This window comes from Rhinatrema bivittatum, chromosome 4, assembly GCF_901001135.1.
Source record: "Rhinatrema bivittatum chromosome 4, aRhiBiv1.1, whole genome shotgun sequence".
Taxonomy (NCBI): domain Eukaryota; kingdom Metazoa; phylum Chordata; class Amphibia; order Gymnophiona; family Rhinatrematidae; genus Rhinatrema; species Rhinatrema bivittatum.
This window is the reverse complement of record NC_042618.1, coordinates 372,764,467-372,780,720: the sequence shown is the minus strand read 5'-3', so window position 1 is coordinate 372,780,720 and position 16,254 is coordinate 372,764,467. Positions and strand designations below refer to the sequence as shown.

The window sequence follows — 16,254 nt, the reverse complement described above, 5'->3', positions numbered from 1 at the left end:
GAGAAGCGGAGAAGGAGGCAAGTGGAAGTTTGAAACTCTCTTTGGAGGTAAAAAAACCAGCAGTAATAACTATGGAGTCCCTTTGGGATTTAATTGTGGGGATGACTCGGATTGTTAATGATTACACACAAAAAACGGATGAACAGACCCTTAGAATGGATGCCCTGGAAAATCAAATAAAGAATGAAAGCCAAACGAACGAATTGCTTCAAATGAAAAGTGATTTAAAACTGCTTTCTGATTTGAATACTGGATGTATTAGAGAACAAGCAGTCTCTACTCGTTTAGAGACTGTAGAAAATTATTTAAGGCAGCTGAATGTTAGGATCCTGAATTTCCCCAAAGTGCTGGGAGAAATTCCATTGATAACATTTAAGAGATACTTAAAAGAGATCCTAAAGATCACAGATGAACAAACGCCAGCTGTGAAGAAGATCTTATATTTAAAACAAAGACAAAATCAAATTCAGATATCCCCAATAGGGATAATTTATCTGAATACTTGGAAAGTAGTGGACTTGAAGTTATAGAAAGATCAGTTTTGTTTGTGTCTTTCTTTTCTGAATTAGATAAGGCACTTGTTATGCGATATTATTTCAAAGCATTAAATATTGAGTATATGGGGGGTTTAATCCGGATATTTCCAGATTTATCAAGAATCACTCAGACATGCAGAAAAGTTTTTCTTTCAATGTGCCCGGAAGCTAGAGTGATTGGGGCAGATTTTCTTTTAAGATATCCAGCAAGATGCGTGGTAAAATACTCTGGTAATGTCTTTGTCTTCTATAACCCTGAACAACTAAGGGAGTTTTTAAACGCCAGAGTAGTCACCCCCACGAATTAAGATATATTCTCGCGAATTAAATGAAGGGTAATGGATAACAGGGAGTTTTTTCTTTTTTTTAGTTAGTTTTTCTTTAATGCTCCTGATGTTTTCCTAAATTCTCTCTCTCCAATATTACTTTGAAATATTTGAAAGAATTGTTTCGATTGGTGAATGATTTAAATAATCTGAAATATTGCTTATTTGTAAACTTTCATTAATTTCTGTACAAAGGTTTCTTTGTCATGCAATTGAAAATTCAATAAATAAAAAAAAAACCTGGACTTTTAATGTTAGGTATTGTCCTCCTTTTGAGTAGTTAAGGAATGAAGTTGTTTTTTTTACTCTGGTTTTTCTGGTCGTTTGGGCTTTCAACTCATTCAGAAGGAGCCTCCACTGGGCTGCAGAATGAAGCACCTTTTAGTGGTAGTTATCCACAGTTTCCTCCCCACCTGCCCATTTTATAACTTTTCTTCCTGACCTATTTGGCCTGACCATCTCTTTTCACTAGGTGTTGCCATTGTGTAATAGCTGAGACTCCTCTTCCCGCACCCCTACTTCCCCATCCAAGGGGCTGTGAATCCTGCCTCTGTGGCATCCCTAGCTAGCCAAAAGTGAAAGTTGAACTCAAATAGAATCCAGGTCTCCTGAATGAGTCACCAGGCTGGCATATTTATCTGGTTTTTAGTCAAAATAAGCTTTTCCAGAACTGCTTTGTGTGGGAGCTCTAGTTTCATATGGTGATAATTTGCTCTGTTAAATGAGAACAGGATGATTTTCAGTGTCATACAGGAGTGGATTGGCCTATCTGGGGATTGGACATTCCCTGGTGGGCTGGTCTCTCTAGTCAATGGATTACTCAATTCCCAGGTATCTCTAAAGAAGAGTTTGCTGCAGTCCAGAAAGAAAAACTTGGTGGGGCCGCAGTGTAGCCCATCTCACCATGGCAAGAAGAAACCTGTGGTACCACAGCAGAGCCCCACCTGTTACGGGCCGAAGAATGGCTCAGCGAGGCCGCAGTGGAGCCCATCTCACCACAGCCAGGAGCGAATTGGCCTATTGGTGGATCAGGCTTCCTGGGCATGGCCACATAAGAGGGGTTGCGCAGCCCAGAAGATTCGGCGAGGCCACAATGGAGCCCATCTCACTGCTGCCAGAAGAGATGCCTGCAGGGCTGCGAAGGAACCTACTCATTGAGGCCTTGAAGGGTGGCTCAGCAAGGCCGTGATAGAGCCCATCCGATCACGGCCCAGAGACTTGCGGAGCACACTGCTATGGTGGTCTCTTCCCACCTCCCCTCCAGCAGTGAGTAGCAGCTTGGCTGTCCAGTGGGGCCTTAGACAAGGCCCAGAAGAAAGGGGGAGATAGAGAATGTGTGTATATGAGATTGGGTATGTTTGAGAGTCTGCATGTGCTTGGGAGAGCCTGCATATGTGTGTGTGAGAGAGAACCTGCATGTGTATGGGAAACAGGAGTTTGTGTGCCTCCCCCTCTCCTTTCCACCAATCCACAACAATCTCTGGATGACCGTAAATCTAAAAAATCCAGGTATGGCGAGCTGGAGATTTTTTAATCCTATTTTATATTTTTCAGTGTTTAACAGGAAATATTTGAGTTGTGAAATATTAGAAAAAATGTGTTAATTTTTCTCATTCCTGGATGTTTGTCAGCTGTTTTGACATACTGCTTGATTTGTGAAGAATGATTGTTTTTCCATTGTTGCACCGCATAACATACTTGGACTTGTGGTTTCCAAAGTATGTGTGAGCAAGAGGATTATTTAAGCCAGTGGGCATGTGTATGACCATAAGAGTGAGCATGTGTGTGTGAGCAAGAGCGAGTCATTGAACATTTGTGTGAGCGAATGTATGTGCAACCAGTGAATAAAAGAGCGTGAGAGCGAATGAATGTGAGAGCATGTGTATAAGAGGAAAAAGTTTATGCATTCCTCCCATCCCTAACTATGGATTCCAGTCACCCTGAGTTTGTCATGGATTAAAGTTCCCCAGTATGGAGAATAGGGGATTTTCTTTAGCCTTAGTTTTAATTGGGTGTTTGTCAGCTGTTTTGAAGTATTGCATTGATTGGGAAATTTAAAAAATAAAGAAATTTCAAAGCAGCTGATGAATAGAACATCCAATGATTAAATATATGAGTATGGTTTTACTATTATGATTTATCTCAATTTTATTTGACATTTAATGAGGAATAGTGTTTGATTTTTTTGCACTGCATACAGAGTGACTTTTAGTTTGCATGTTTCTAGTTATCTCTTCTGTATTTGGTGAGTGTGTGTGTTCTGCAGACGTGACAGAGGTGAGGCATTCTGCTAGCGTGTAACTTCTGTGTAGGGATCTTTAACAGCTAGATTTGTTCTTTTTCCTAATAGCAGGTGTATTGGTGTGTTAGGACCTGGTGTCATATTTGCAGTGTCATCAGCAAGTCAGAGACAGACGTGCACACTGTGTGTGGATGTGTTAGAGTGAAAGTCTAAGAAGGTCTGAGAGTGTGCTGAAACTTTATTGGCATATACAATCTAAAAATCTGTGTGACTGAGGGTGTGTGTGTCTGACACTGGCTAGCAGTATAGTTGCCTCATTACTTGCAGCTGGTTCAGGAATGTATTGGTTGACTACACTAGAAATGTTGAATATCTGTGTGCGCTTATATCTATCCATAAAATCTCTTATAGAGATATAAGCAGACTTCTGGAGAGGCTCAACCAATTTGCATGGATGGCACAGGGGCTCTGTTTGCTCACCCTTGGTCTAGGTTGTATTCTACTTAGTTATTTAGGAAGGATGTTAAGTTTATTTCGAAGATATTTTGGGTCAATTCTGCCATGTTCCAGGGTTGACTTGGTGTTCTTCTGGGACCTGGTTTATGCATATGCTGCAAGGAAGTTGCACGAGGGAGTCAATACTCTGTGGGCCGGTTTTGAAAAAATCCTCCGGGCTGATATTTTCCTGCAATCCATCCCTGGTGTCATAAGATACATCACAATGCATCTAAGTATCTGTCTTCCACGTAAATAGATGATCAGGGACATGTTTAATGCTTAGATTAATATGAATGTTGAAGACTAGTTTATGACTAATTTAGCAAGTCAGCAAAGTAGTTTTCAAAGAGAAGTAAACAGTGTCCTTTAGAAGTGTGAAACTGGATTAAAATATACTTGTTCTGCAGTCTTGTTTGAAACTTAGAATCGATAGATTGAACAATACTTGATTACCCGTAGACCTTTCATGAAATTAGTGACATAACCTAATGGCAGAAAAAGACCAAATGGTCCATACAGTCTGCCCAACGAGTTTTATGGTACTAACTGCTGCTCCGTGCAGGATACCCCCAACCCTTATGTTAAAGGTAGCAATGTTTACAAGCCAAACCAAGCAAGTGTCAAACCATTAGAAAATTATTGTTAGCAACGGTTTTACAGGGTGAGCAGCCTTCATGATTTAGACAACGCTGCTTGAATGTGCTTTTCATTTAGAGTTGGTCTTAGATGAAGATACTATATCACCTGACATTTCTCTTTGCCGCCTCTGTGCACAAGCTAATGTGTCCCTGGGGAGTTTAAACATTGATTAAATAATTTTATAATGGAAGGCATTTGAGATGTTTCCGGAAAGGACAACAAATTGGAGAGCAAGGTTTCCATCCCTGATGCTTTGGGTCTCTCGATTCATGATTGTAGACTTCTTGTTCTGGCAAACGAGGAGAAAGACAAATGTGATCCTACCATTATGATAGGGAAGGAGGAACACTTTCATGAAAAGCTTAAATTATATGGACTTTCACAGACATTTAAAATGTGAAATGACTTCCATTGGTTTTCCTTTCAGGAAAGGGGGAAGAAATGTAATCAGTTTCGGTCAAAACTGGTCCATTTTTCCCAGACTTCACTTTGTAATAGAGGAACTTCTCTAAGAGCAATAGCGTAATGTGGGTGCTGAATTGTTGATGGATTCAGTATATTGCCAGCCATGCTTAGTAAGATCCATTTTCTGTTTGCTATGTAACCTAGGTATAACTTTTGCATACAACTATTTCCATATTACTAATGCAGAATAGTATAATCATGCCTTTCTATTTTGAATACTCCCCCCCCCCCCCCCTCAAAGATTTTGTCTCGGCAGCAGTTTAATGCTTTGGCTTTTTCCAAATAGTGCAGCCAACCTAAAATAGATAAAAATATATCTGATGGTAACCTATAGAAATCTAATTTCCTTGCCAGTGCTGGAAGTGCTTTAAAAAAGTGTCACTTCATTTCTTTGTGCAGCAGACTTGAGAAATGATTGTCCAGCTTCTCATCAATATTCTAAGGAGGTAGCAAGATTTAATCTGTTTGTTTCATTTCCTCAAAAGTTGAAATGCAGCACCGAGACTGCTGACTAACTGCTCTGTCCTTTGTAAGAGTGGATAATCTCTCCATGCTATCCATTGTACACTGACATATATCTCCTTTAATGATTAATCTTAAGTGAAAAAGCAGTAGGAGAACCCTGTCTTTCCCAAAATCTGGTTCCGGAGGGCAGCAAAACCAGTCTAGTTTTCAGGATTTCCACATTGAATATGCCTGAGATTTGCATACAGTTGGAGGCAATGCATGTACATATCTCTTACATATTCATTGTGGAAATCCTCAATTTCTCTGGTTTGCAGCCCTCCAGAACCAAACTTGGGAGCCTGGTGTAAGCATTGAACTCTGAAGTTGGAGAAGATTGTTTGCAATGAGACATCAGAGTGGCTTTAAAATTGTGTGGTAGAGGCATTTTCAAGGTTTTACTTGAGTGTGAGCTTTTTCGATATGCTCTGCAAAAGTCGCGTCATTCAGCTTTCGGTGAGATTTTAGTATGTGGCTCCATTCTTGTTTGAAATGAAGGTCAGCATTCAGGTTGCCTCTTTGACATGTGATCCACAACCATTGTGACTGAGACTGCTAGTGTGTGGGGAACTATTTGGAATAGCATCTGTCATATCCTTTCTCTTCCTATGAGGAAGATGCAGGATATTGGGATGAGGCATTTTTTTTTCACTTGTCAGTTAAGAGCAAGGGTTCCAAAACCCATATTGGAGGTCCATTTATCTACTCTTGAGTAATTTACTTAGAGGATCAAAAACCCATGGTCGATTAAAACAGTTCTCTCTATTTTGTGTGTGGACTTAATCTTCAATTTTCTGTGCTAACATGTCAGCCACATTACTTTACTTTATTGAAATGCAATGAGTTTAATTTTCCAGGGCTTGTCCAGAGTATTCGCCTCACCCCAAAAAAGGGGTTTTAAAAATTCTGAATTCATTCTTATGAGTCACTGGTCTTTAAATGTTTGGTTTTTTGTTAGTGAAGATGACTCTTTCCTCTTCTACTTTGTCTACAGGTACTCCAGAATTCATGGCCCCAGAGATGTATGAAGAGCATTATGATGAGTCAGTGGATGTGTATGCTTTTGGAATGTGCATGTTGGAAATGGCTACCTCGGAGTATCCATACTCAGAATGCCAGAATGCTGCTCAAATTTACAGGAAAGTCACAAGCGTAAGTATGCTTTAATGTTCTGAAAGATCTGACATTGATTAAGCTAATGTAAAGCATGTTTACCCAAAAAGCAGGTCTCCTTACACCTCAGACTAAGCATCGATAGTATAAATGCAGTTGCTTCATTCTTACACAGTAATATAGTTTTGAGAAATTAAGGGAAATGCAGAAATTATGAATTCTGAAGACGGACTTTCTGACTTTCAATAGTTACTCATACTAACATGAAAGTTTGAGTCATTCTTAATTTATTTCTTATACTTGGATACAATGTGAGTAAAAAAAAAATTGACAAATTTCTCAGGAAAACCTTAAATGGAAGATCTGGGTAGCTAATAGTGTTTTTATTTCCTAACATTTGTTAATTAACCCTGTTTTAAGCTGTTAGAGGTGAATCTTCATTACAAAGATGGTTTAGACCTACAAAAGCAGTGCAACAAAGTATGACTGTTTGCCCTTTACATTAGGTGCCAATTCCAAAATGACCAGTTTTTGATCAAGACTATGAGTAGGAGACATGCAGGATAATGAGCCCTGTAGGCTGTTTCAGTTGAGTTGAATGCTATGCTTTTAAAATGTCTTGCTAAAAATGACCCTTTATAGAAGGGAGAGGTCTTCGATTTATTAAGACAGTGTTTAAATCTTAGTAAAGTTAACCTGGTGATTCATGGGTTCTTGGACTGTTTTGTTGAATAGGGCACGGACTTGCCTACTTAAGAATGATTTGCTTTACTAATGGTTTGCTGATGCCTATCAAATCTCTCTGACCTGGGATTTTGCAGAACTGTGGAAGTTAGATGTATATTTGCATGCTTTTGTAATATTTGATGCCCAAGGTAAAGGTTATGATTCAGAGCACTAAAATAGATTTTATGAATGGATGCATTTTCTGATAAATATGTAGTTTCCTATTTTAAATGGGCAAGAATTTATAGGAATTGTGAACTTGTCTACTTTAACACAAATTGCTCTCATGAGAGAGAATAAATAGGAGCCTAAACTTATATATTCACTTCCCCGATTGCAAATTGCCAAAATGTAATTCAAGTAATTCTTTATACAATTGTTAATGGTTTTAATATTTGTCTTGATTTGCAGCCATATTTGTACAGTTAGTCTGCCTTCTTATGAACGTTTAATTCTAGATGGGGGATGGAATGAAAAGGGCTTCTTACAGCTCTTCATTTCAGCATGGATAGGGTAGCTAATGAATATTTTTGGTTGTTTGAAAAAATAGATCAGAAGGTGTTGCATTATGTGAGCAAGCTCATTGATCTGCATATTGAGATAAGCATTCTGAAGAAGGTAATGGTTGTGCATGATTGTATTGAGAAAATTGACCATGCAGGCAGCTTTTGATTGCAGCATTTTTTTGCGGATTTATGAATTTAAGGCATGGGGATTGTGAGGATGGAATTTTAACATGTTACCTACCATCATTCACTGTTACCTGTGTTACCATGATACATCTATGGAAAGCTGCCTTTAATCTTGGGCCACATGGATCTCTGAAATGCTTACATAAATAATGAGATATATATTTAGATAATTGATAAGTCTATAAACTGTCTATTGCCATATATTGCATGGATTATAGTTTCCCACTGCTCATAGTTCCTTAAAATACTCAATTTCTGTAAAAATTGCATCCTTGACTAGTCCTGTTGAAGTAAGACAGGAATTATTTTGATTTTGTTTAATAGAAAAACATGCTATTCAAGCTGATGAAAAACAGAATGCACATCTGATGAGAATATCTCCTTTCTGTATTGCTTTGTTTGAGTTTATAGTTGAAAAGCATGTAGTATTACCCAGTGACAATAGAACATAGATCAAGCAGTCTGAGATTAAAATAAGCTATTGCTCTTGGGTATGACTGAATAAATACGTAAATCCTTTTGGACATTGCAGAGAAGGTTGATTGTAATGAGAATATTAAAAACCCTGTTTAGTCAGGTTAGTAACATGAGTGCACTTATTCCTCACCAGCTATTAGCACACATGCTTATTTTCAGAGACTACAAATGGTGTTCATTAGAAATTTTGGTTCAGATTTTTGGTTTTGTTTTCTGTTTGGTTCAGATCAGAAAGTTTATTCATAGAAACATAACATGATAGACTAAGGCCATATGGCCCATCCCATTTGCCCATCAACATCTCCTGCTCATTTACAATCCCTCTCAGATCCCCTGTGCTTGTCCTATGTCTTGTTCGATGTAATGCACCATCCCAGGCGTCTGTGTTACACTGTGAACCGATGTGATATCACTGAATGTCGGTATATAAAAACTTTTAAATAAATAAATGTTTTCTTGAATTCTGACACTGCCCTCTTTTCCACCATCTCCATAGGGAGGCTGTTCATATATCTACACTCTCTGAAGAAATATTTCCTAGATTACTCCTTAGTTTAACATTTTCACCCTCATCCTTTCATTCCTTGATCCAGAGCCTCATTTTCATTGAAAGAGGCCCACCTGTGTAGGTATTCCTTGAGGTATTTAAATATCTCATCTTTCTCCAGGGTATGCATGTTTAGATCTTTAAATCTGTCCTTCATTGACCAGTTTAGTAGCTGTCCTCTGGACTATTTATTTTTTATTCTTTAAATGGCGTAATCTTCAGAATTCTATACATAACTCCTCATGAGATCTCCACATATACAGAGGCAATATCACCTCACTTTTCCTGTTGGCTATTCGTCTCCTTATGCATTTAAGATGCTTCTGACTTGTCTTCACCTTATCTACCTGTTCAGCCACCGTATCAGATATTATCACCCCCAGATCTGTTCTAGTCTCATGCATAGAAGAACTTTACCTGCTATTCTGCACTGTTCCTTAAGTGTTTGCAATATAAATGAATAGCCCTGCATTTTTTTTTCATTAATCCCAATGTGCCAGTTTTCTATAAGTTGTCTACTCTTGGAGATTTTGGTGGGATCTCTGCAGAAAGGCAAATCTTTCCAGATAGTCCTTCTGCAATATCACTAACAAATTTTAAGCAAAACTGGACCAGCCTCTGCAGCACACCACTGGAGTTTTACCAGTTTACTACTACCCTTTGTCACCTTCCACTCTTTCTTACCCAATCACTGGGGCCCATATCTAAGTGCTGAGTTTATCAGTTGCCTATGTGGAGCCTTGTCAAACGTCTTGCTGAAATCAAAGTACTCCAGTGTTTCCCCGAGTGTCTTTACACCTGATCAAGTGTGCCACGGAAAAGTCACCACTGCTCGATGCTCAGTTCTAGGCCAACACCCAGGCTCTCCCCTCTGCATCTCGCTGAGATAGCAGTGGTTCTTAAAAGTGCAGCAGCTCCCTTCTGATAAAATGTGTAAACACGCATTCCTCTACTTCCTTGTTTCAGCATGCGTCTTGGAGTGTAATTGGGCAGCTAGCTGGGACTCACCTTGTGCAGCGCACGCATTGCACACTGTACCTCCTCATTTCTCCATATTTTGAGACCTTCCAGGCTCTGCCTTATTCCCAGGCTTGAATGAGACAAGACCATCCTTCTGAGCTCCGGCAGCCAAAAGTATACAGAGGGAGGTGGTCCATTGTGGCAGGCTCATGTTTGTCTTGATTCCCTATCTCCTTTATTTAAAAAATTGGAAAAGATAGTGGTGAGATTTCAAATGCTTTCCTAGCTCTTCTTTTGGTCCCAGGAAACAAGACGGAAACCGATCCAAAGTGGCATAGTAGCAACCAAGAAGAATAGATCAGTAAAAATTAAAAACATATAAAATGAATAAATACCATATGACAAATGCATTAAATACACATACACCAAAGTACAAATACAGAAAAAATAGTGAGAATGCAAATATTTCTTTAAAAAAAAAAAAAGGCTATGCAATGAAAGGATGTAATTTTGTATGTATCTGTACAGATCAGACAAGTTTTCTCAATGATATTTAAAATACCACATTCAATCCTTCTGTTACCAGAAAAGTTGTGCTTGGACATCTACAATGTTGCAAAGAATATAAATAGAAACATGGTGTCAAAATTGCCTTTCCATATTGCAAGAATACACAAACACTTGTCCAATGAGCTCATTGATTTTAAACTTTCTTAAAAAAAAAAAAAAAAATTAAATTCATGGTATAGCTAAATGTATGGTGACAATATCACTTTTTTATTTGGGTAGGAATCTTGACACTAATAGAAAAATGTAAAATTTTGATCCTTATACCTAACTGTCCTTTATTTTTTCTGTATGTGTATTTAATGTATTTGTCATGGTATTTATTCATTTTGTTTTTAATTTGAATTTAATCTTATGATTTTGTGTTAATTGTCATTTTTTTATGTATTTATGTATGTTAATATATATTATTAATATGATTATTGTAGTCCCTGAAGCAGCTCAGTCAAATGAGCAAATCTTGGCCAGAGTCGGGCTTTTACCTCTTCTAGACCACATTGTAATAGGTAAAAAAAAAAAAAAAAAAAAAAAAGCTAGCTCTTTTCGCCATATGAATCCTCTCCATGTCCACATTGGCTGGTGCATGGAGGTTGGTGTGCCACACATGTTTGTAGATCTGCATTGAGAGTGAAAAGGTTGGGAAATGCTGAAGTATGCTACATCTAGTGCACTTCCCTGATCTAACCTTCTGGTCACCTAGTCAAAAAAACTGATTAGATTTGTCCATGACCTACCTCATAGTAAAACCATGTAATCTACTAGAATCCAGAAACTGTACTATCCTCTATTTTAAGTGATTCCATTAATTTAGTCACCACTGTGGTCAGACCAACTGGCTTGTATTTTTCAGACTCCTCATCACTTTCACCTTTGTGAAGAGGACTCACATCTGTTCCTGTCCAAGTCTTTGGAATCATTCTTCTAAAGAAGCATTGAAAAAGTCAGATAGCAGAATTGCCAGAACATACCCTCAGATGTATCCCATCCCAGCCCCATTGCTTTATTTACTTTGAGTTTTGCTAACTCCTCAAGACTTCTGAAAATTGATTGAGATCTGCCTCAGATTCCTATTGGTGGCTGTTTTCTGCAGTCCTACTCCAAACCTTCCAATTCTATCTTCTCTTCTACAGCTATATATTTCTCTTGCTTCACCTTTGAGTCTTGCACTCTCACTTTTGTACTTTTTGACACTAATATATCAAAAGAAGTCTTGCTCTGCTTTGTGTATTGGCTATTTTGATTCCATTTGTTTTCTTGACTATTCCCTCAGCTTCTTAGGTCTTCCAGAAATTGTTGCCTTTCTTCCTTTCTGTGTATTCTTATAGTTTGAATGTTAACCTTTTTATCCTTAACTTTTCAGCTACTTTAGAAAACCAAAGTGGCCTCTTCCTCTTACCTTTTTATTTTTCTAACCTAAATGTTTATTGCTCTTAAATATTTTTCAATCTTGTATACTACTCTTACTTCTCCCTAGCTTATCCTTTCCTGTTAATGCCTCCTTGATGATCTTCCCCATCCTAATTTTTTTTTTTTTAAGTTTAGGACCTCAGGGTTTTGAAAAAAATGAATTGCCACTGCCTGTGTTCTAATACAGAACTACACTATCTGGTGGTTCTCTTATGACTTCACACTCCCCATTTTTCATTTTAGCCATTCATTTCATTTTCTGCCCTTGGTTAATGGGAGAAGCAATGCATACTATTTTTGACTCTTTGGGAGTCTTCCATCAATTTTTTTGGAATGTGCTGGCAGAAAACACAGAGTAACATTTATTCCCCATGGTACCGAGAGAGGTAAAAGGCACAAACAGTGGCATGAACACATCAAAGAATAGAGTATGGCAGCAAGCACAGTGGTATCAACACTCCAAGGCATGCTTGCTGACTCTGAATACTAAGAGCTTAGTGCAAGAGACATACAATACAATGTCAATGTCTGACTCTTCTACACAACAAAAGCTGCCATATCTTACTGGCCACTCTGTACAAACTGCAAGAGAAAATCAATCTTTGTAGGTTTAAGACATGGCATATCCTGCCTTCTGTAGAAAAGTGCAGTCTTAACCTGCTGATATACAGTTACACTGTAACCCTCTGACAGATTTGTTCTCCTGCTGCTAGTAGCACAGTTAAGACATGAGTGTAAGAGCACATCTGCTTTCTTTAATGCTGGAACTTTGAAGCAAGGTCTTCAAAATCTCCTCCTTTCTGAGATCCAACAGAAGACTGAACAAAATGTTGTTGGTGGTTCATGGTGCTGTTTCATTTTCACACAAATTAAATCTGTGATGCAGCTGCCAGTTGGGGTAGGTTGGTTGGAAAAAGTGATGAAACATGATTGGAGCCACTCCTTCCTCATTCCTTCCAGCTGGCTGTGCTCTACCTGGTTTTGCTCTCCTCCCTATAGATGTTAATGAAACTGAAGTGACTTAGCTGAATTTTGGATTTTTTATGGGACTGTTCCCATTCTTATTGGATGACCTGAACCAAAACTATTAATTTAGATCAGATTTCATATTGGATCTGAAGAAGCATTCTTAACCACAGATGTACTATGAGCTGAGGTTTGTTTTTTTTTAAAGGTTCTGTGCATAGTTGTTTGAGACACTAGGGAAGATTGCCAAATGCCAGTAGCAAAGAAAGATTTGCAAAATGAATTCCAAGCTGTCAGCAACAAGCCAGCTAATTGAAATACAATATCCATAGTTATCATTGTAAATAATTCATTAGAAACTGCATTAATTTCAAGGTAATGTAAAGGATGTGTTCCATTAATGGTACTTTGATTGACCTAAGCTTCATTTCCTATGATTTTGCACTATTGATTCTTATTTTAGGGTGTCAAGCCGGCAAGCTTTGAAAAGGTTACTGATCCTGAAATCAAAGAAATCATTGGAGAATGTATCTGCAAAACTAGAGAAGAAAGGTTTGTTTTGAACAGAATGGAGAACAGGACCCATTTACTTATATTAAATAGTATATACTGAATTTTTTATTTAAAATACTTATACCGCCATATCCAAAGTTTTGTGTGGTTTACAATTAAAATATCCAGAATTATAAAGACATATCAACATAGTAAACCAATTCAATCATGCATAAATTATAAATAGAACAAATATATTAAACTTAAAAAAAAATATATATATAAAACTGGGTTTGTATTTTTTTGTTAATAGGCCTGTTTAGTCTAGCTTTTTTCTAAATGTTTTGAAGCATCCTTCTTTCTTTAGGTCAGCCGAAAGGTCTAACCCTGCTACTGAAAGCAATCTCTTACGTCGAAAAGCCTAATTTTTTTTTTTAACTTGGGATGTCATGCAATAGTTGTCCCTCTGATTGTAAAGGTCTAGAAGGCAGATATCAATTTTGATTGATAGTGTACCCATTATATTACTTATATCAGTCAATCAGCACTCACCTCCAGTCAAAGCTCTGCCCACCCATTCCCCTCCCTCTTCCCTAGAAGTGAATGGGTACACTCACACCCATGCCCCCCCAGCCTGATTGACCATGCATCTGCTCACAACTCTGCCCACACCCCTCAATTTCAATGAAAAATAAAAAGTTAGTATAAGATGTAATCTTTGTCCATTGAGATAATGAAACGAAAGTGTCTTCTATATGTATTAAAGATGTGAATCAGGTGCCGGAATCTGTTGCAGTTTCGGTATTGTGGACCCGTGGGAATTTCCGTTCCCCGTGGTCCAGACGTGTGTGGGTTTTTTTGGCTGTCCTGAACCGAAACCCCCCCCCCCATGCCGACCCTTTAGATCTAATTATTTACAATTCCCCCCCCCCCAAAAAAAATAAAACTTGCCTGAAGTCCCTGGTGGTCCAGCAGGGGTCCCAGGAGCAATCTCCTGCTTTGCCCTTACCATGTGACAGGGGCTATCAGTGCCATTGGCCGGCCCGTGCCATCTTAAAAAATGGCACGGGACATCCATTGCTCCTACCATGTGACAGGGGCCGGCCAATGGCATCTCAAACATAAATAGCCATTTGCCTGGCAGATCAAATTTAAGATTTTAAAATTTAATATGAAGAAGTTTGGGTAGTGAGACCATAGGGAGTTCTTTACTCAAAATGTATAAACCACAAAGATCTTTAAGATCTGCAGGATGGAACATTTTAGATTTCCTATCAGCAAGGCAGATTAGACTCGAAAAGATGCAGTCAAAGGTCTTTACCATGGTTGGTCCACCATGGTGGAATTACCTCCTGGATGAGTTTCCTGGATGAGCATAGAGCAATGGAAGGGAGGTATTAAGTTAAGGGGAAGGCATATCTGGAAGTTTAAGTGTAGAGGAGTACTGTTATTGTTTAAACTACTTAACTTTTCTATAAGACACAGAACTAGATTGCAACCTTATGATCTGGTCCCCTCTAAAATTGAGCAACAAATGATATAGGTTTTATTGTAGTAGTCTTAGATTTTAGTTTTTTCTTATTCTTCACCGATGATGCAGTATTGAGCAGATTAAAAAATGACAAGGTTTATTTGGCAAGATTGCCAGAGTATATTAAGATTTGTCAAGTCTTATACTTGCAAGTGGTACCTCAGACAGAGCATTGGATTTGTATAATAGATTTTAGCCAGGTGTGTTTGTGTCCCTAATGTTAGCATTTGTGTTCTAATCCTGCTCATTGATTGCAAGAACATTACAAAGAAGATGAATTGTACTTTTGCTCCTGACTTTTTCTCATCTCATTTTAATGGAACCATTGCACATCATAAAGCCAAGAAGCAGGTGTCAGTGACAGTTCATTGATGGATTGTCTAATTTCCCTATCTTGTTTTTCTTAATATAGTGCATGGATGACTTGTGGATTTACTGTCACCAAACTACCGTGAACAAAGATGTGAAAAATTAAGATGTATAGATTCTTAATTTAGCAGATTTCCATAGCTAGCCAGATTATAGTTTGCATGCCAATTTTGATGATGGTGGTCCTATAGAATCTGAATTTGTAATCTAAAACACCATTATTCTTTGAAGAAATCTTGTTTTTCTTTAGTTAGGAATGCATTGTTTGCAGGTTTGAAAATGTAGAAACCTGATTTGAAAACTTGAGCATAAAAATCAGAGGGAGAATAGTTAAATTGAATTTCAAGAAGAGGGGAGAAATAACAGTAGATATTGAACGCATAGAAATTGATATAAGGAGTTTTTTTATATATGTAAAAGTATTGTAAATGTTAAGAGATACAGAAAATATATCTCCCCTCAGCCTCCAGAAGCAACTTCTACTCACTTTTGGACCTCAGTTTTATAAACCTGGGGATCCAAATTCAATAGCATATAGCCAATAACTTGTGCGTTAACTGGTTTAGTGCCAACTTTAGAATATTTCACCAACTTATCCAGCTAAAATGTATCCACATAATGTTGAGGGCATTCCAGGGCACAGTTAACATATCCAGCAAATTGGCTCATGCTGTAGAGAAGCCCTAAAATTAGCCTGATAAACTTATCTGGCTAATTGTAAGAGGGGTACTTTCAGTGGTACGGCTGTGCTACCAAATATCCTGCCAGTTAGCTGGATATTTATTCTGCTAACTTTCAGGCCGATACAGTACAGTGCGCTCTGGCGGAGCACATTGTTAACCCGCATTTGGACGCGCGTTTGACGCGCTAGCTTTATCCCTTATTTAGTAAGGGGTAATAGCGCATCAAACGTGCATCCAAATCCCCCCCCCCCCCCCCGAAACTAATAGCGCCCGCAACATGCAAATGCATGTTGATGGCCCTATTAGTTATTCCCGCGCGATTCAGTAAGTAAAATGTGCAGCCAAGCCGCACATTTTACTTTCAGAAATTAGCACCTACCCAAAGGTAGGCGTTAATTTCTGCCAGCACGGGGAAAGTGCACAGAAAAGCAGTAAAACCTGCTTTTCTGTACACCCTCAGACTTAGTATCATGGCGATATTAAGTCAGAGGTTCCAAAAGTTAAAAATTAAAAA

General features: G+C 38.2%; 1 protein-coding gene across 12 annotated transcripts in view; it reads left to right on the top strand.

Annotated features, from left to right (window-relative positions):
- The window catches only part of WNK2 (WNK lysine deficient protein kinase 2), a 336,843-nt gene that overhangs the window by 148,443 nt on the left and 172,146 nt on the right, over positions 1 to 16,254 (top strand). For all 12 annotated transcript variants that reach the window (XM_029600851.1, XM_029600854.1, XM_029600860.1 and 9 more), the window contains exons 5-6: positions 6,205 to 6,362; positions 13,129 to 13,217. In XM_029600851.1, the coding sequence (XP_029456711.1) occupies positions 6,205 to 6,362; positions 13,129 to 13,217 (247 nt within the window). The remainder of the gene's footprint in view (positions 1 to 6,204; positions 6,363 to 13,128; positions 13,218 to 16,254) is intronic.